The 17,318-nt window shown below is 38.6% G+C and overlaps 1 protein-coding gene across 2 annotated transcripts in view; it reads right to left on the reverse strand.

The window, feature by feature from the left end:
* DOCK1 (dedicator of cytokinesis 1) overlaps positions 1–17,318 on the reverse strand; it is a 561,291-nt gene that overhangs the window by 136,230 nt on the left and 407,743 nt on the right. For both annotated transcript variants that reach the window (XM_045023408.1, XM_045023406.1), the window contains exons 32-33: positions 14,258–14,316; positions 2,337–2,485 (exon numbers count right to left, since the gene is read on the reverse strand). In XM_045023408.1, the coding sequence (XP_044879343.1) occupies positions 2,337–2,485; positions 14,258–14,316 (208 nt within the window). The remainder of the gene's footprint in view (positions 1–2,336; positions 2,486–14,257; positions 14,317–17,318) is intronic.

Consider the following 17,318-nt stretch of genomic DNA (forward strand, 5'->3'; position numbering starts at 1 on the left):
ATTTTAAAAATGAATATTTTTTTTGTTTTTTTCTTTTAGTTTTTTCCTCCCAATTGAAAGAATTTAGCAAAATCAACACAAATTCATGAAATGTTTCAGTGTCGTCGCCACAGCTGCATTTTTTACCCAAAAAAGTTTTGGTCAAAAAATGTTGCCCATTTCGATTCAGAACACATTGTAAAATTCATAGGGATAGATCCCCAGCTGACATAAATTGGCATACCGCCACTGACTTCCATGAAGCTGTGCTGATTTACACCAGCTAAGGATCCAGGCCACAGGAATCTAAGTTCTTTTGCTCAATATTAAAAGTACTGCTAATCTTCATGTTTTCACATATAAAAACAATACTTTGGTCTCAAAGATACTTGCCTGTAATGTACACTCACATATTTCCTATTTAAAATATGGTTTCAAAGAACAGATTGAAGGTACAAAGAGAGTGCTGTCAAGATATTTTTTGCTATCACTGCACTAATCTTTCAAACACTGAAGATGGCAGGCCAAGATTTCACATGGTTGCAGGAAGATTTCCACCTCTGCTCCAGAGGATAACATTTCAAAATGCTATTTACAGTACTCATATACAGTATATGAGACATTATTTTGACGTCACAATCATGGTAAAGACCATCATAATTATGAGAGAGACTAAAACAATACACTACACAGTTAATTTTGGCTTCCTATTTTCCTTTGTACTATGTTCAAAATTTCTTAATCTAATTTAGCTCAGTATGCAGCCTCTTTTTTTGAGTGACAGTGCAGAATTAAAACATCTGCCTTTGTAGCATAAAGAAAGGTTTCACTTGCTTTGTGAAAAACAAGTTTCAACAAAAAAGAGTTAAAACCATTTATGCTGAACATATTACAGCCACTTAAAAGTTATAGAAAATGAACTTATCTGTAATTGTACCAAAGAGATGTAAAACAAAATTTAGTATTTGTAACCAGGTTACAATTGTGCTTACTCATTGTGATGCTTCCCCAGGGTATCCAGAGTCACAACCACGTGCCCTTAGTGGAGAAAGTCTTGTCTGTGCCTGCTGTGAACCAGCTCCCTGACTCCATCAGCTTTTGGCAACACAAGCACCACCTTCCAGTCCTTGCTATCTCTGTACAGGTTAGTGATAGGCACACACCAACTCCTGAGTCCTCATAGACTCTAAGGTCAGAAGGAACCATCTTGATCATCTTTCTAATCTGACCAACTCATTGCAGGTCACGGAACCTCACCCACCCACTCTTGTAATAGACTCCCTCGCCTCTGGCTGAGTTACTGAAGTCCTCAAATCATGAATTAAAGACTTCAAGTTACAGAGAATCCACCATTTACACTAGGTTAAACCTGTGTGACTTGTGCTGCATGCTGCAGAGGAAAGCGAAAACCCCCAGGGTCTCTGCCAATCTGACCTGGGGGCAAATTCCTTCCTGACCCCAAGTGTCCCTCTGAAGCGCCCAGCCCCTTATCAACTGAACACTCACAAAACTCTCATATTCTCTGCTCCCAATGGATTAGTACTCACCAGATGACTAGATTCAGCTCAAGATCATCACACTGATTAACATTCAATACTCAAGATATATTTATAATGAAAACAGGAATACATTTATTATCAAAGAACAGACATTCAAATAATAGCAAGAATGAATACTGGAAACAAATGGTTACATGAAAAACAAAATTATAAGAAACTTTTTAGAGCCTAAACTTAACTCACAAGACATTATCCTGTCTCCTACAGATTAGCACACCCCAAAGTCCTTTTCCTAGAGTTTTCAACCAAGATGGCTGAGATCCTCCTTTCATAAAATCAAGTCCACTAGTAGCTTGTCTTCCAAAATGAAGGATGCCAAGTGTACCTCCATACCCTTAATTATTCCTTTAAAATTCATTGTCTTTACTCAGATAGGATAATCCCTATTGTTTTTGTGTTTTCCTGCAGTATATTCATTAGCTTTGTCTCAATATGACAATAGACTTCCATTGTAAGATACACAATACACATTCATCAACCAGGGGGATAAGTGTCTCCCACCTCCTGTCTGGAGAAGTCTTTCTCAATGCATGCTACCTCTGAGCAACCTGTGTTTATCTACAAGGACTTAAGAACATAGTTTTAAGTATACACACATAACTCCTTACACATTATCTCCACATATATTTCTTAATGGCCATAATGATCAGGGTGACACATGCTTTCTTTGAGATCTTACATGACCTCTTTTGGTGAACCCTGAGGATCACTGTAACGCTATGCATCTCTGTGCCTTTTACCAGTGGGCATCAAAAGGTCCTTGGATCACTAAAGTATTTGTAGCTAAACAATGCTTACCATTTGGAAGCTTCTGGTAGAATGAAACTCGCACTGCATCATGTCAAAGAATATTGGGATCGTAGCTTTCCGAAGCTCAGTTTCAGGAATCAGTGTCATTTCCAACATAGGCCCAACCATTTCTGGGATGAATTTGATCTTATGTTGACCTTTAGGGGGGAAAATGTACTTCAGAATTAATGAAAAGCCACCAACAGTGCTACAAGATTACCTTAAAAAATGACGCAGAGAATAAACTTTGAATATCCTGAGCATAAGAATGCATTTCTTGATTTTGGCCTCAATTTCTGAAGTGCAGTTTATGTCCTAATGTAAGTCACTAACCCTCAGAAAGAGACGTGAACTCTGTTCTTAAGGCTAACAGTAAAAGAGAGAACCAAACCAGAGCTTGCTAGACTTCCATAAATCAAACAAATTCACACACATCCATATTACATATTAAGTACTTGAGTTACATCATGCAAATAGGATGGAAGAGGGGGGGGAAGCCTATTTTAAATTATTTAAAATTCCGTATGTTTCCCAGTGTTACAAAATGTAACACTCTATCAAAATGTCATTATGACTGCATACTTACAGCCTCAAGATATGAAACTACATCTAAGCCAGATCTAGATTATGTCTTCTTTCTTCCAGAGTTGGTTTGACTGGCTAATTTTATTTTACATTTTTCTTCCCAAATGGAAACTGTGCCTCCCCAAATTCTTCCCCCTCACAGATTCAGAAAGTAAGTTAATTCTTAACAGTAACTTGAATACTTAGAAAAATTAGACCATTGAACTAAAAACATCTAGTTACTGTAAGCAGCATTGGCTAACAATAGAGATTATCTATTCAATGAATTATCTATTCTATAATATTAAGGAAGTAAGAATGGATATCGTGCACAGTAAATGAAATGCAAGACAGATTTGGGGGTGCTGGGTGGGCGAATATATAGTCCAATCTCAGCAATAGATTTCCTGGTGTGACTCTGAAAAAAATCACATAACCTCTCTAGGCCTTAGTTTCCACAGCTGTGAATTGGGGTAAATAATGATTACCTAATTTAGAGGAGTGTTGTGACACTTAATCTCTTAATATTTGTAAAGTGCTGTGACATCCCTGTATGGAAGTTGCTAATAAGATCCAGTGTATTATAATACTGTATAATGCATGGAACACTAAAAAACATTAGTATATCCTATTGATTTTTAAATTAAATGTAATATCTATATGCAAGAAAAATGCACGGTATATTATGAATTCACCTAATCTGAAATTTCACACACATACAACCACGGAGCAGTATGTAATACAGTGTATTTATTAACATGCTTGTCTTCATAAGATTACAGTAGTAATCACTGAGATAGTATTCATATTCATTACCAATTTTAGTTGTGATTGCAATTAACATTAACATAAGATCATTTAATACATGAGGTGATCAAGAAGAAAATCCTTAGTAACAAGATAGCAACATTATAATCATTTTATTTTTTTCAACAAATACGTTGCTTTATTTGCTTTCTTGATTGAGAATTTTAATTGAAAGCAGCAATGGCAGAACTTTAGATATACCTGGAGGATGAAGGGATGATCACTAGCAGCCAGCATGGATTTACTTAAAAACAAATCATGCCAAACCAGCTTGATTTACTTCTTTGACAAGATAACGGGTTTGGTGAATAGGGAGAATGTAGTGGACATAATATACCTGGACTTTAGCAAGGCTTTTGAGACAGTCCCACATGACATTCTCATAAGCAAGTTGGAGAAACGCAGGCTAAGTAGAACTACCATTAACTGAATACATAATTGGTTAAACAAACACCAACAAAGAGTAACTATTAATGGAAGGATGTCAGATTGGAAGGAGGTTTCAAGTAGGGTTCCCACAGAGATCTGTTCTGGGGCTGGTATTATTTGACATCTTTATTAATGACCTGGATGTAGGAATAGAGAGCAGATTTGCACATGACACAAAGCTCTGGGGGGTTGCAAACACTTTGGAGGACAGAGCCAAAATTTAAAGTGATCTTGATAAATTGGAGAACTGGCTATAGACAACAAAATGAAATTCAACAAAGACAAATGTAAGGAGCTACACTTAGGCCTGGGCTACACTAGCGGGCGGGGTCGAACTAAGATACGCAACTTCAGCTACGCTATTCAGGTAGCTGAAGTCGAAGTATCTTAGACTTACCTGGCCGTCCTCACGGCGGTGAGTCGCCTAGCGCGGCTCCCCCGTTGACGCCACTTACTCCTTCTGCCGAGGTGGAGTATGGGCATCGATTAGCGGATCGATTTATCGTGTCCAGATGAGACGCGATAAATCGATCCTCAATACATCGAACACTACCCACCGTTCTGGTGGGTAGTATAGATGTATCCTTAGGGAAGACACACCAAATGCACAAATACAGAATGGGAGATAATTGGCTCGAAAGCAGCACTGCTGAGAAGGATCTGGGAGTTGTGGTGGATCACAGCATCAACATGAGTCAATGCAATGCGCGGTCGCAAAAAAAGGAAATGCAATTTTGGGTTGCATTAGCAGAGACATAGAAAGTCATAAGAGGTGATAGGACCTTTGTATTTGGCACTGGTTAGGCCTCAGCTGGAGTACTGTGTTCAATTTTGGTCACCACTGTTTAGAAAGGATGTAGAGAAACTGGAAAGGATTCAGAGGCGGGCGACAAAGATGGAATGAAAGCCATATGAGCAAAGGCTGAAGGAACTGGGTATGTTTAGTTTGGAAAAGAGGAGATTAAGGGTGGGGGAACATGTTAACAGTCTTCAAATACTTGAAAGATGGCTATAAAAAAGATCGAAAAAATGTTCTCTTTCCACAGAGGGCAGGACAAGAGGCAATGGGTTCAAAATTATAGCATAGCAGATTTAGATTATACCTCAGGAAAACTTTCTAACTGTAAGAACAGTAGGACAATAGAAGACACTGCCTAGGGAAGTCATGCAAGCTCTTTCATTGGAGGTTTTCAAAAAGAGGCTGGATAGCCATCTGTCTTGGATGGTGAAGACACAACAAATCCTGCATCTTGGCAGCGGGTTAGAGTAGATGATTCTATGATATAGCTAAAATCTTATTAGCATGTTTGCATGAGATCGGTTAGTGTTTGACAACACTGACCCTGCCAATGCTGAATGTTTTTGAGGAGAATGCAAGTAAAAGTTGTGAAGTTTTCTATTCTATTCTTTTTTTTCAATGCTATTACCTTCAGCCTCTCAGGTGATAGTTTTCTTGTATCATGCCTGAAAAGTGTCAGAGCCAATATTTCAGAGAACAAATGATAGTGACAAAGTTATTTGTCAGACGCAACATCAATGTCATGAAGTTCTCTATCTGTCACAATGAGTTTTTCATTGCTCCAAGCTTAAAGATACATAGCAAAGAATAACTACTATCTTTTGAGGGCTAGATGTGAAAAATAGCAAATTTAAAAAATAATGCATTTAAAATTTTTGATTACTCTTCCTTTTCTGTAACAGAATATATTGTTTCTGCCCAAACAGAAAGTCACACAACATCTCAACTGAGTGACCAACAGCTACATATCTTGACTATGCAGCTTTGAGTCCAATCCTATGAGATGCTGAGCTCCTCATACAAAGTGCTGAGCATCTCATACAAAGTGCTGACATTTATGGGAGCTGTGGGCACACTCAGGACTTGCTCTACACCTCATAAGTTCAGGTCCTTTACAGGTATCAGCAAAATCTAGGGAAATTGCTGCTGTTAAGTATTCAGTCCTTTTGTTATTTAGAGTGTATTATATTCACACTAATCCTCTCTCACAGGCAATAATCAACAGAGTTTTAAAATCAATGAGGACAGGGGAGGTTTTCAGCAAGTGAAATAAAAGAGAAGAACATGCGGGGAAAGGGGAGTAAGAGTGATTAGCAAAAATATTAAAATTATTTGTATAATTTTGTATAATTTCATCTGCTATTTGAAGCCTGTTTAGCTCTTCACCTCATCTGCAGAGTATGTAGGTGGCTCCCACCAGAATTTACACTCTATGCTGCATGGAAAAACAAGTACAATAATCTGTAAGAACTGTGGAGTCAGCATGCTCCTGTTTTGCATGCTAAGCATATTGCCTCACGAATCAGAGCTACTGTACCCACCTGAGATTTAAGAGACAAAGTAGATTCTTAAATACAGGGGAGTTGAAGAGGACCACAAAAAATCAGGATACAGCAAATGAAAATGTTAACTAATCCTCATCATTACCCCAAATCTACATTACACAAGGAAAAATAGATATTTTGGCTTGTCCAGTAAGATGTGAGCAAACTGTTCAAATGGAAGCAGGTTTAAGCCTCTTACTGACACCCTTCTAACCATAACTAAAATTATATACTATATGATGTATTTCAGTATATCAGTCATGTATAGAAATACACATGTGTATTTGCCATGACAACATGATCCAATGCACTGTTGTGCCACGATATAAAATGTTACAGACAAAATATACAAGGAAACAATCTTATTCTGGGACCCAACAGCATCTACTCCAGCTGTCTGTCACATACAAAGCATATCCCGAGATAAACAAGTGAACAATGAATTCACAGGTGTTTTTTTTCTGAAGCGTGAGAGCTCCCATATACAGATTCAAAATGTGACCAGTTTGGAAGAAAATTTAAGACTCTTGTCTTTGGCAAGGTAATATAATGTGCAGCTGCTTTAAAACTATAGTGAAACAACATTTGTTGTTAAACAGCATGTAAATTTGTGCTTTATTTTGGCCTCTGCTTTGCTATAGTATGCACTGCCTCTTTTAGAGTGCTTTCAGCGTAGTGCCTTATGATAGATAATAAATTAATTGTACCAAAAATAAGACATGGAAGATATTAGATAGTTATGTGTTTTTCCTCATCTCCACGGCTTACACTACATTTTAATTTGGGTCACAATATCATTGAATAATATTTTAATAATTTCATACCTCACTTGGGGTCAGATCTGAGCATGTATGACTAATTCAGAAAATGGTAAATATAATTACTTCTATTTGTGTTAGACTCAAAGTTCAGGTCTATTTTTGACCTTGACTTTCCCTCCAACAAAATTAACATCTCTGTCAAGATACCTTTCTTGACATCAAGTATTGGGGTGAACTGCTGGATCTATATGTGACTAGCACACTGATGGGGAATGCAGAAATAGCAGTAATTTTGCTATATCCTAGGGAGTTTCAAGTTTGAAAGGTAGCCCTGTTTAGTTCAGATGTCAACATTAAAAATATTTTCATTATTTTTTTCCTCCATCAGCTTTATTGAGAGTGGGATCAAGGTCTAGTTTTCAAATAATTAGAATTTCTTTAACATTTCATTATTCTTGACCCTCAAAACTGCATCACATGTGAACCAATGTCCAAGTCTTCCTACGTTTCAAATATGCTTTATTGTATCACTTTCTTCCAACCCTTGGTGTGTCACCTCTCTTCCTAGACCTTAGAGACAGATGTCTTCCTGTTCATTTCTATAGCATTATGGGACCCCTCTGTGATTGCAACCTTTGGGCACTACTGGATAGTGAGTAGTAATAATAATATATTTCAACTGTTAAGTTGTACTGTGATTTCATTCACCAGGTCAAGAGGCACAAGGAAACATTAGATACTTTGCAAAAATTTGAAAAAGGGGACATTTAAAAACCCTTTATATCTCAAAAAGCATTTAATTTATTAAAAAATGTTCAGAAGACAAACAGTCTGCTTGTCAGTAAAACTGAGCCGTAAAAATATTCTGAATGCTTGACACTTTTAAAAAATGACGAGGGGTTCAAAATGAGCCTTATAAATTGATTCCAACATTAATAATGTAAAGGCCATAAGAAGACAAACATATAGCTGCAGAGCCAGAGTTAGAGCCCTGGGCATGCAGATTCAGCAGACTGTAAGGCCTCTGTCACTTAAGCCAAAGGAACATATTTGCCAACACTAAAAAAAACCCCATTTAAGTTCTTTCAAAGCAGCAACTACACTATAGAATGCAACCTCTGCAACCTCAAAGGCAGTGTGGCTTTCTCTGGTTATGTGGGAAGGTGGTGTGGCTCCTTTAAGGGTTCCTTCAGATTGCTAGGGCTGGCCAGAGGGACTCAGATAAGCCATTGCCCCCTGCAGACAAAAGGTCGGAGCTCTCTCTCACATCCAGAGCAGCAGCACCCACTCTGCCACCAAGGGATTCAGAGTTGAACCCGTTTTTTGTTTTTTTGGGGGAGTCTCCTGTGGGTATTGCCCTAGTTGCCTTTTTTGGGACCGAGAAGGAATTTTTTCCTCCCTGCTAGACTGGCCTGAGAACGGTGATTTTCTTTGCCTCCCCCACAACAGCTCCAGGAAATGGCTGAGCAGGTCAGGAGGTTCAATACAAGCTGTCACAACTTGACAGGTGATAGGTATTCAGTGCAGATACTCATTCCACAGTAAATAAACGGGAGCTGGTAGAGGAGACACCCTCCTTTGCCAGGAACTTAACCCTTATGCAAGGAGCGGGTGGTGGGATCCCAGCAATGGGCTGGGACCAGTTTTGGACAAGTGAGGAAGCAGTGATGACCTGCACTGTACGAGTTATTGCTCGATAGTTCCCTAATGAGTTAAGTTAATGAAGTTGTGGCCCAATTAAAGAGCACCTCTCACATCTTGTAATTTTCCCTGTGTGTCGGAGACAGTTTGCTCAAACATACATATGGTGCCTAAACCTGCTTCTACTAAAATCAATGGCAAAACCTCTCACTGATGGGAATAATGGGAACAAAAGAGGGTCTGTAACGACCACAGAAATCAGTGGGACTTGGATCAACCCCTGACGTACACACAACAGAAAACTGTTGACACCCTTGATTAAATTACAACCTATTATGTTTTATGTTTTTTCTCTAAATTTTTTTTTTTTTACTACTTCAAACTTTTTGGTTTAAGCCCCCAGCCTTTAAGTTAGAGTGCTGTTCGCTCATGAGCCCCAGTGATCAAAGCTGTCACTGTGTCGTACCAGGGGAGAAATTCTCTCTCAGGTAGCCAGGACCCAAATGGTATAATTAAATTATCTGTCTGGAGTTCTTTTTTATACAGACTCTTAAACAACCAAACAGGCTTCAACAAAGATTATACTCCTAGACTATTACAAATATTTGAATTGTGTTGAAATGTACATGATGCTGCTTTCTAGCACAAGAGTTTTTTTTTTTTTGCTATCCGTGTATTGACATGGACACCGCAATAGTAATATATGGTGAAAAGCTGGATATTTCTGGTATTCTTTAAGTAATTTTAAAAAAGCCCTGTGCCTTTGCCTTGTACCGATCTTCACCGAGGAATATGAAGTATGCCACAGTTGCTTTGCACCTGCTCTGGGCTACGGAGCTCCAAAGATATGAAGCCTTAATCACAATATTTGCAGTCATAAACTGACAAGATAAAATGGGAAATTTCCAGTCTGAACCTTGTCATTTATTTTTGGATATCAAAAGTCACAGCTACTTGGTTTCATCATATTTTTTGTACAATGATAGAATAACGTCATAAACTTGTTCAAGGACATGCAGAAATGATAACTTTTCACTTCTGATTTTGTTTCTGAGCCGTATGCAACAGTGATTTGACTATTCAGTGTAATAAACACTGTCAGACATAAAAGTATCAGTAATAACAGGAATCTGTTTATTACCAGTGGTAATTCAGTATTCTTAATCTTTGCTCTGAAATATATGCAAGTAATGCAGAGCCAGGGAATAAGCATTACCAGAATACTTTTTCCATCAGTAATAAGAGCGAGGTGGGATGAGGAAAGATTTCTCTTCAATGGAGGGTGCAAAGTGCTAGTTGGAATGGGATCGATTTTCTTACCTGATAGTTAATTTTCTCCTCCCCCTTTTGTTGGGGGAAAAAAACAACAGTTTGCCAAGTCACCTAACATGTGAAACTCCAGAATAAATTAATAATAATAGTGTGCTCATCTACACTATGTTGCAGCTAAGGATCAAGCAGAAATAATAAATAATCAGAGCCTCACAACAGCTCTGTGAGGCAGGTAAGTATTATAATACCCATTTTACAGGAGGCACAAAGCAATTGGGTGACATACCAAAGGTCACCCAGAGTCAGTGACAGGAGTAGATACTAAGAGTCCCAATTCACAGTCCCACTATCTTTATTTAAAAGGGGGGAGGGAAATGAGTCACAGAGCTATTGGCCTGCACTAATTTGAACATTTTAAAAGGGCTGTGCATGGTTGGTGCAAACATACATCTCAAAGGGAACATTTCATTCTGCCTTGAAATAACAATCAGATGGATGGACAATCTGGGCGCCCATAGGCTACACACAGGTAAAGGATGTGTGTATATAAAGATGTAGATTTTACCTTTAATTTTGTAAATTTCTGGGGATGCACAGAGGTTTAAATATTGCCTCAGCAATAGATGCTGTAGAAATTAGTAAAATAAATAATAGATAAATAAATAGCCTTAAGGTTAGAACAGTGAAAGAAGATTTCGATGAAAACTGACAGAGACTGACTTTGCTGACCTGACATAAGGGAAAGTAATATTGATTTTGCTATCTGTCTGTCAAGTCATATATTATTGTGTACTTTGCTTTATTTTGGTCTCCAGCCACTAATTCACTAAAGACACCTTTAATAAAAAGAGAATTCAGCTGTTCTCAAAAAGGCCTCTTTTTCCATCACTACATAGCCCTGCAACAGAGTGAATGGGAACACTTCCCCCATGTCACATAAATATGCACTCTTTCTTTCTTTATATATGCTGCACTATTTTTTAAAATGTCAGCAAAAGTGGTTTAGATATTTCTGAGAATGAAGTTAGTGTAAAATAGGTGTATTTTGCTAATTTAAAAAAATCTGATAATTTTCTGAACAGCTCTAGTGCCTCCAAAGTTTGGGCCAAGAACTTGTAATTTGGCAGGTGGAGAGTCCTAGAGTCACAGTGATATCTTCTGCTTTCCCTGTGAAATTCCATCCAGCTATGGCTAACGTTATACCCAAGGAATATTACCATTTGTACATGCACAGCAGAACTTGTACAATGTGCCTTAATTTTCTGAAAATTTCAAATGCGTTGTGCATGCTCCAGGCCCTGCTGACTGTCCTACATCATTCTGAAGTAGCCACACAGAAAAAACAGTTACTGATCTGTTCTGTAACTGTTGTTCTTTGATATGTGTTGCACATGTCCATTCTACTTCAGATTGAATTTCTTGTGAGTCACTTGGAGGTGGGACTTGAGTCTATCTGAACAATGACTGAAGGACTATTTGTCCAAATTTGCTGTCTTTTCAGGAATGCTGAGAAATGGCACAATGAGTCACAAAGGTATGTACCAATGACCAAGTTGCAGCCTTACAAATGTCTAATATAGGCACTTGAGCCAGATAAGCTGCAGTAGTTGCTTGAGATGTAGTGGAGTGTGCTATCACTCTGGTTGGTGGGGTTATGTTGGCAGGAGGAAATCCATGACAAAATCCTCCGAGTGGAGATGGGAGGCCCTTCATCCTGTCTGCAACTGCCATGAACAGTTGAGATGAGGACCAAAACAAGGCCTGACCAAGTAAAAAGCTAACACCCTTCTGATATCTAAGGTATGGAATCTCTCTTCATCCTTATGAGAATGAGGCTTAGAAAAGAAAGTAGATAAGTATATCATTTGACTGAGGAGGAAGTCCAACACTACTTCAGTAAAATTTTTTGGATGCAGGCATAAATACACATTGTCCTTATAAAAGACTGTGTGGGAAGGGTCGGCTACCAAAGCTTGTAACTCCCCATTCTTCTCGCAGGGGTAATTGCTATCAAAACCACCACTGTCATGGATAGATAAAGGAAAGAGCAAGTAGCTATTGATTCAAAGGGTGGACCCATCATCCTTGATAACACAAGATTTAAATCCCAGGGAGGGATAGGTTCCACCACTTGGGGACATAATATGTCCAGATCTGTTAAGAACTGGAACTCAAGCACCTTGAATTCTACCTGGCTCTTGGACCAACCTCTCACCAACCAGTTTTTCAGCTATGTGTACATGTACTCCTGTTTTTCTGAGGAACACAGCCACCACTGCCATGCATTTTTTAAATACTTGCGAGGCTGTGGATAGGCCAAATGGCAGGACTGTAAATTGATAATGGAAATAGTTGAGCAAAAATCTTAGGAATCTCCAGTGGCTTTGATGGAGAGCCACATGGAAATATGCATCCCTCAAGTTGAGGGCAATGTTACTGCGATTCAAGAAGGGGATAATAGAGGTTAGGGTGACCATACACAAACTTATTTTATTTATATATTTGTTCAGTTCTTCACAGATCTAGAATGGATCTTAGGCCTTCATTTGCCTTTGAGGTCAGGAAGTAAAGTGAATAAAATCCTCTTTGGTGGAGGGCAGGAACCTCCTCTACAGCTTCCAAATGGAGAACAAACTGCATCTCTGGGAGGAGGACAGTTTCATGAGAGTGGTGTCTGAAGAGAGATGAGGAAGGAGGGATAGGAGGGAAAGACTGAAATAAATGGAAGGATGTATCCCCAATTTTACAGTGCTTAGAACCCATTGATCTGTGATAATATGGGTCCAAGCACATAGGAAGTAGGATACTCTGTTGGAAAACACAGGGGTAGGAGAAACTGGTGTGATGTAAACTGCCCTCAACCCCGACTGCTTGGCATTATTGGGCTGCCTAGAAACACCATCAGAAAAAGGAAAGTGAGGAGGTAGAGGTCTCCTCCTATGATTCTCCCCTTCTTCCTAGGCTAGTCAGGGTGCTTACACATGAATGACTAACATCATTGGTATGTTTGAGGGCGGAATTGTATTTCTTTAGGCAGAAGTGTATAAATCCCCAAAGACTATGAAGTTTCTTGTCAGCCTGCTGAGATAAGAGGGTTACCCTCAAAGGAGAGATTATGTATAGTCTGCTAGAACTCATGAGGAAAAACTGATGATGGAAGCCATGAACATTTGTGCATCATTACTGCAGATGCTATGGCTCTAGCTGTTGTATCCAACACAGCTTGAAGAGTGGTCCTAGCCCCAAGCTTGCCATCCTTCAATACAGTCTGAAATTCCTGCCTGGAACCTTCTGGTAATTTGTCCATGAATTTAAGGACATTGCTGCGGAACAAGGCTTGCTGATTTGAGATACAAAACTGCAGGCCAGCAGTAGAACAAACCTTTCTACTTGGCCTGTCGATTAATTGCAGTTAACTCATGCGATTAACTAAAGAAATTTATAGCGATTAACTCTGGTTGAGAACCACTGCTCTAAGTAACATTAAATATCTAAAATAAATAAATAAATGAAACATATTGAAAATCTCTATTAACTATGCCAAGCGCACTATAACTATATACAAAAAATCTGAAAGGGAGAACACTTGGAAAGCAAGTCAACACAATCCCACTACCAATCATGGGAGGCAAGAAGGAACTGAGGCTGGTCGGGCAGCTTCACCCTTTATACCATCACACAGCAACATGAGCCTGTAGAGGACACATGAAACTCAACTTTATTGAGTTGTTGGTCACAGCCACAGAGAACTGAACTACCACTGTCAACCAGAATTGTTAGTCGGCAACTTTCATTCTGCCCCTTGTGCATATGAATTATGATATAGTCTCCAGTGACAGGATCATGTACACAGATGAGGATAAAACAATTATTGAACGGTTGCCATTAACTATCTTATGTGAGGCGAGAGTACTGTGGAAAAAATACTGTGTAATCATGTAATAAAAGACTTAATTAAGCTTGCATGGGAAACTTCAACTCTGGCATTACTTGAATTCTGAGTGCGTGACTTTTCCATTATTTTAGGAAAGTTTTTTTTAAAATGCCATGTAGTTTTAAATGAATATACACACAAAATGAGTGATCAAAACAAGAAGTGCTCTGACTACTCACCTAGGTTATACCACATGTCTCTGATCTCAAAACCAATTTGCCTCCTCATGTCACCATACCTAAAAAAAGAACACATTTCTTTATAAATGGCAGTAGGCAAAATGAATTGGACATGACAATTTGAGTAGCATTTAAAAATTCTTAAGATCCCTAAAATTCCAAAATACCAACTTATACTAATAATACATTTAGCACCTTTCATTTAGTACTCTAAAACAGACAGTGGTTTAAGCCACCCAGAAGAAGCATGGTAGCACAGTCAGGAGCTCCGGCTCCCAGGCCTGGGTTTTAATCTCTACACTACTAGCTCTCCCTTGAAGGAAATATATTGCGATTTCTACAAAAGAGAGCACACAAATGAGTCACCTGCGGGAATCTCTCTTTGCCATATCTGCATATTACATAACTGTCCTTTGGGACCATGGGGGTGGTTGTGTAGATTAATAAAAGTATTTTCCGTTTTTCAGTCTCTAATGGTGGGAGAAAGCATACTGCACACCTTTACAGCCTAAAAGATATTTTATTTTTATACATATTCTTAGCATACATAGATTGTCCTAGCAAATGAAATGAGAAACATCACAACATCTTACACACTACCGTCACCAGCACAAAGCCACAATCATTTGGGATTTTTGGATTTGAAGTTTATGCTGGGAAGCAGTGATGTCCTGAAACGGGGCTGATGGCACTAACGCTTCATATCCCACCCCAATACTCACTACTTAGCAAACTATCATGGAGCCCCTCTACAGTAATGAAGATCGGGGCCTAATCCAGCTCCCAGAAATCAATGTAAAGCTTCCCACTGATTTTGATCGGGGCTGGATCAGGGCCTTAGTGAGTTCCTGGAATATATTTGCTTGGTGAAGCATACATTTTTTAAAACATTGCTTTTCTCATATTAGCAAAATCACAACATTTGGTAACTGGCAAAGGTCTCCCTGATATTAGTGTGGGTTAAAGAGATTCTACTGTATTTTTAAAAATATCTGCTGCTATTTAACACACATAAAATCCCAGCTGAGTAGGAGTGATATTTGTTACACAAGTAAATAAAATCTTATGCTTCAAGACCCATGACTTTATTGGTTGCTGAGCAATTTCCTCTCTCATTTTATTGCCTAGACAAATCTAATTCTAATAAAATTATAATTTGTAAAACCATTATCACAGAGTTTTATAAATCAGCAAATTTTAATAACTAGTCTTGTCCAAGTCCTGGTCTATTTACTTTTATTCTCAGACATGAAGAATATGGTGAAAGTCTGTTGATCTCTTACATTTCCTCCATAGTGCAGTGTATAGCACAGGTTGGTGGAAAAAGAAACCCTTATAAGGTTCTCACCTTATATGGGTGGGTGAACAATCTCATTCACAATCTCTTCCTCCGAGATTAAAATATAAGGCATTTCCAGTCCAACCACCTCCCAAATTCTCCCTGCTCTTTACTCCTTGAATCTCCTACTGTTTCATGGATGGATACAGGAAATTTACATGTCTATATGCACGCACACACACAGATTTAATTTTGTGAATGTATAAACATTATATACATACACAATTTATCATGCCAGTATTACCTCTACATACATGATGCATATGTACCTTATAAATGTGCATATATATACACACACATATATACACAGACACTTTCACAATTTAAATAAATAAACAAAGACACAGAGAGACAAATATATAATGTGAAGGTGATATCCATATAACAACTTGGAAAGGTATGTGCAATTGCCTGGGTATGTGAGAATTAAATATAATTTACTATATGTCTATGACCATATTATCTACCCACTAAGCTAGCTGCCTGGGACTTATTCTAATATTCAATCCCCACTCTCCCAAACAGCTTCAGACACATATATTAAAAGTAAAAAACAAAAAAACAAAAAATTACAAAATCCTCAGCCTGTCAGAGAAGCATTTCCTCCTCTTAAAGTTACCCTTGCCTGAGGCTTGGGATGTGTAATATTCAGTCCTACACCAGTAATTACCTTTCTATACATAAAAATGTCATGATTTTGAATTCTCTTATCTTACAGCCCAGCGGGGCCAGACACAGGAAGGCACCCAGCCTCCTCAGTGGGGTCAACACTCCCATCTAGCCCTGGAAGGGTATGAGATTATGGATTTTAAGGCTGTACCATTTCCAGGTTTTTTAAAAAAAACCTCTCAGGTTCATTTTAGAGATTTTTATAGCCCTGTAATTTGGACTCCAGGTTAATAACCTAGCTTTTCTCACACAGGGATATGACAAAACAGTCCCAATAAAAACAAATTAAAACTCTGAGTTTACTACAGTAAAATAGCTGTAATGTATGTGGCACATAGAGAATACACAATAGCGTGGTATGAAGGTTTTATTAACATGAGTTTGTGGGTCATCTACATTACTCAGCTGTGACTCCACCTCTCATAACTAATATCAGCATCCCAAAACTCATGTCCATAAAATACCACCCCATCATATATTCTCTGTAGTGTATGTGTGCATACATAATTATACATACACACACACACAAAATGGTTCAGATTTCAAAGCTATCACATGGGGATCTGGATATCCAATTTCCATTGATTTGACTAATGCCTGGTCTACACTGGCGGGGATCAATCTAAGATACGCAACTTCAGCTCCGAGAATACCATAGCTGAAGTCAATGAATCTTAGATCAACTTAGAATCACTTATTTTGCGTCCTTGCGGCGCGGGATTGACGGCAGCCACTCCCCCATCGACTTTGCTTCCGCTTCTCGCCAAGCTGGAGTTCAGCAGTTGACGGGAGAGTGATCGGGGATCGATTTATCATGTCTACACTACACGTGATAAATCGATCCCTGACAGATCGATCGCTACCCGCGGATCCGGCAGGTAGTGTAGATGTCCCCTAAGTATCAGAGGGGTAGCCATGTTAGTTTGTATCCACAAAAACAAGGAGGAGTCTGGTGGCACCTTAAGAACTAACAGATTTATTTGGGCATAAGCTTTTGTGGGTAAAAAACCCACTTCTTCAGATGTATTGATTTTGCTGCAAATTGGGTGTCCA

The sequence above is a fragment of the Mauremys mutica genome, chromosome 7 (genome assembly GCF_020497125.1).
Source record: "Mauremys mutica isolate MM-2020 ecotype Southern chromosome 7, ASM2049712v1, whole genome shotgun sequence".
Taxonomy (NCBI): Eukaryota; Metazoa; Chordata; order Testudines; family Geoemydidae; genus Mauremys; species Mauremys mutica.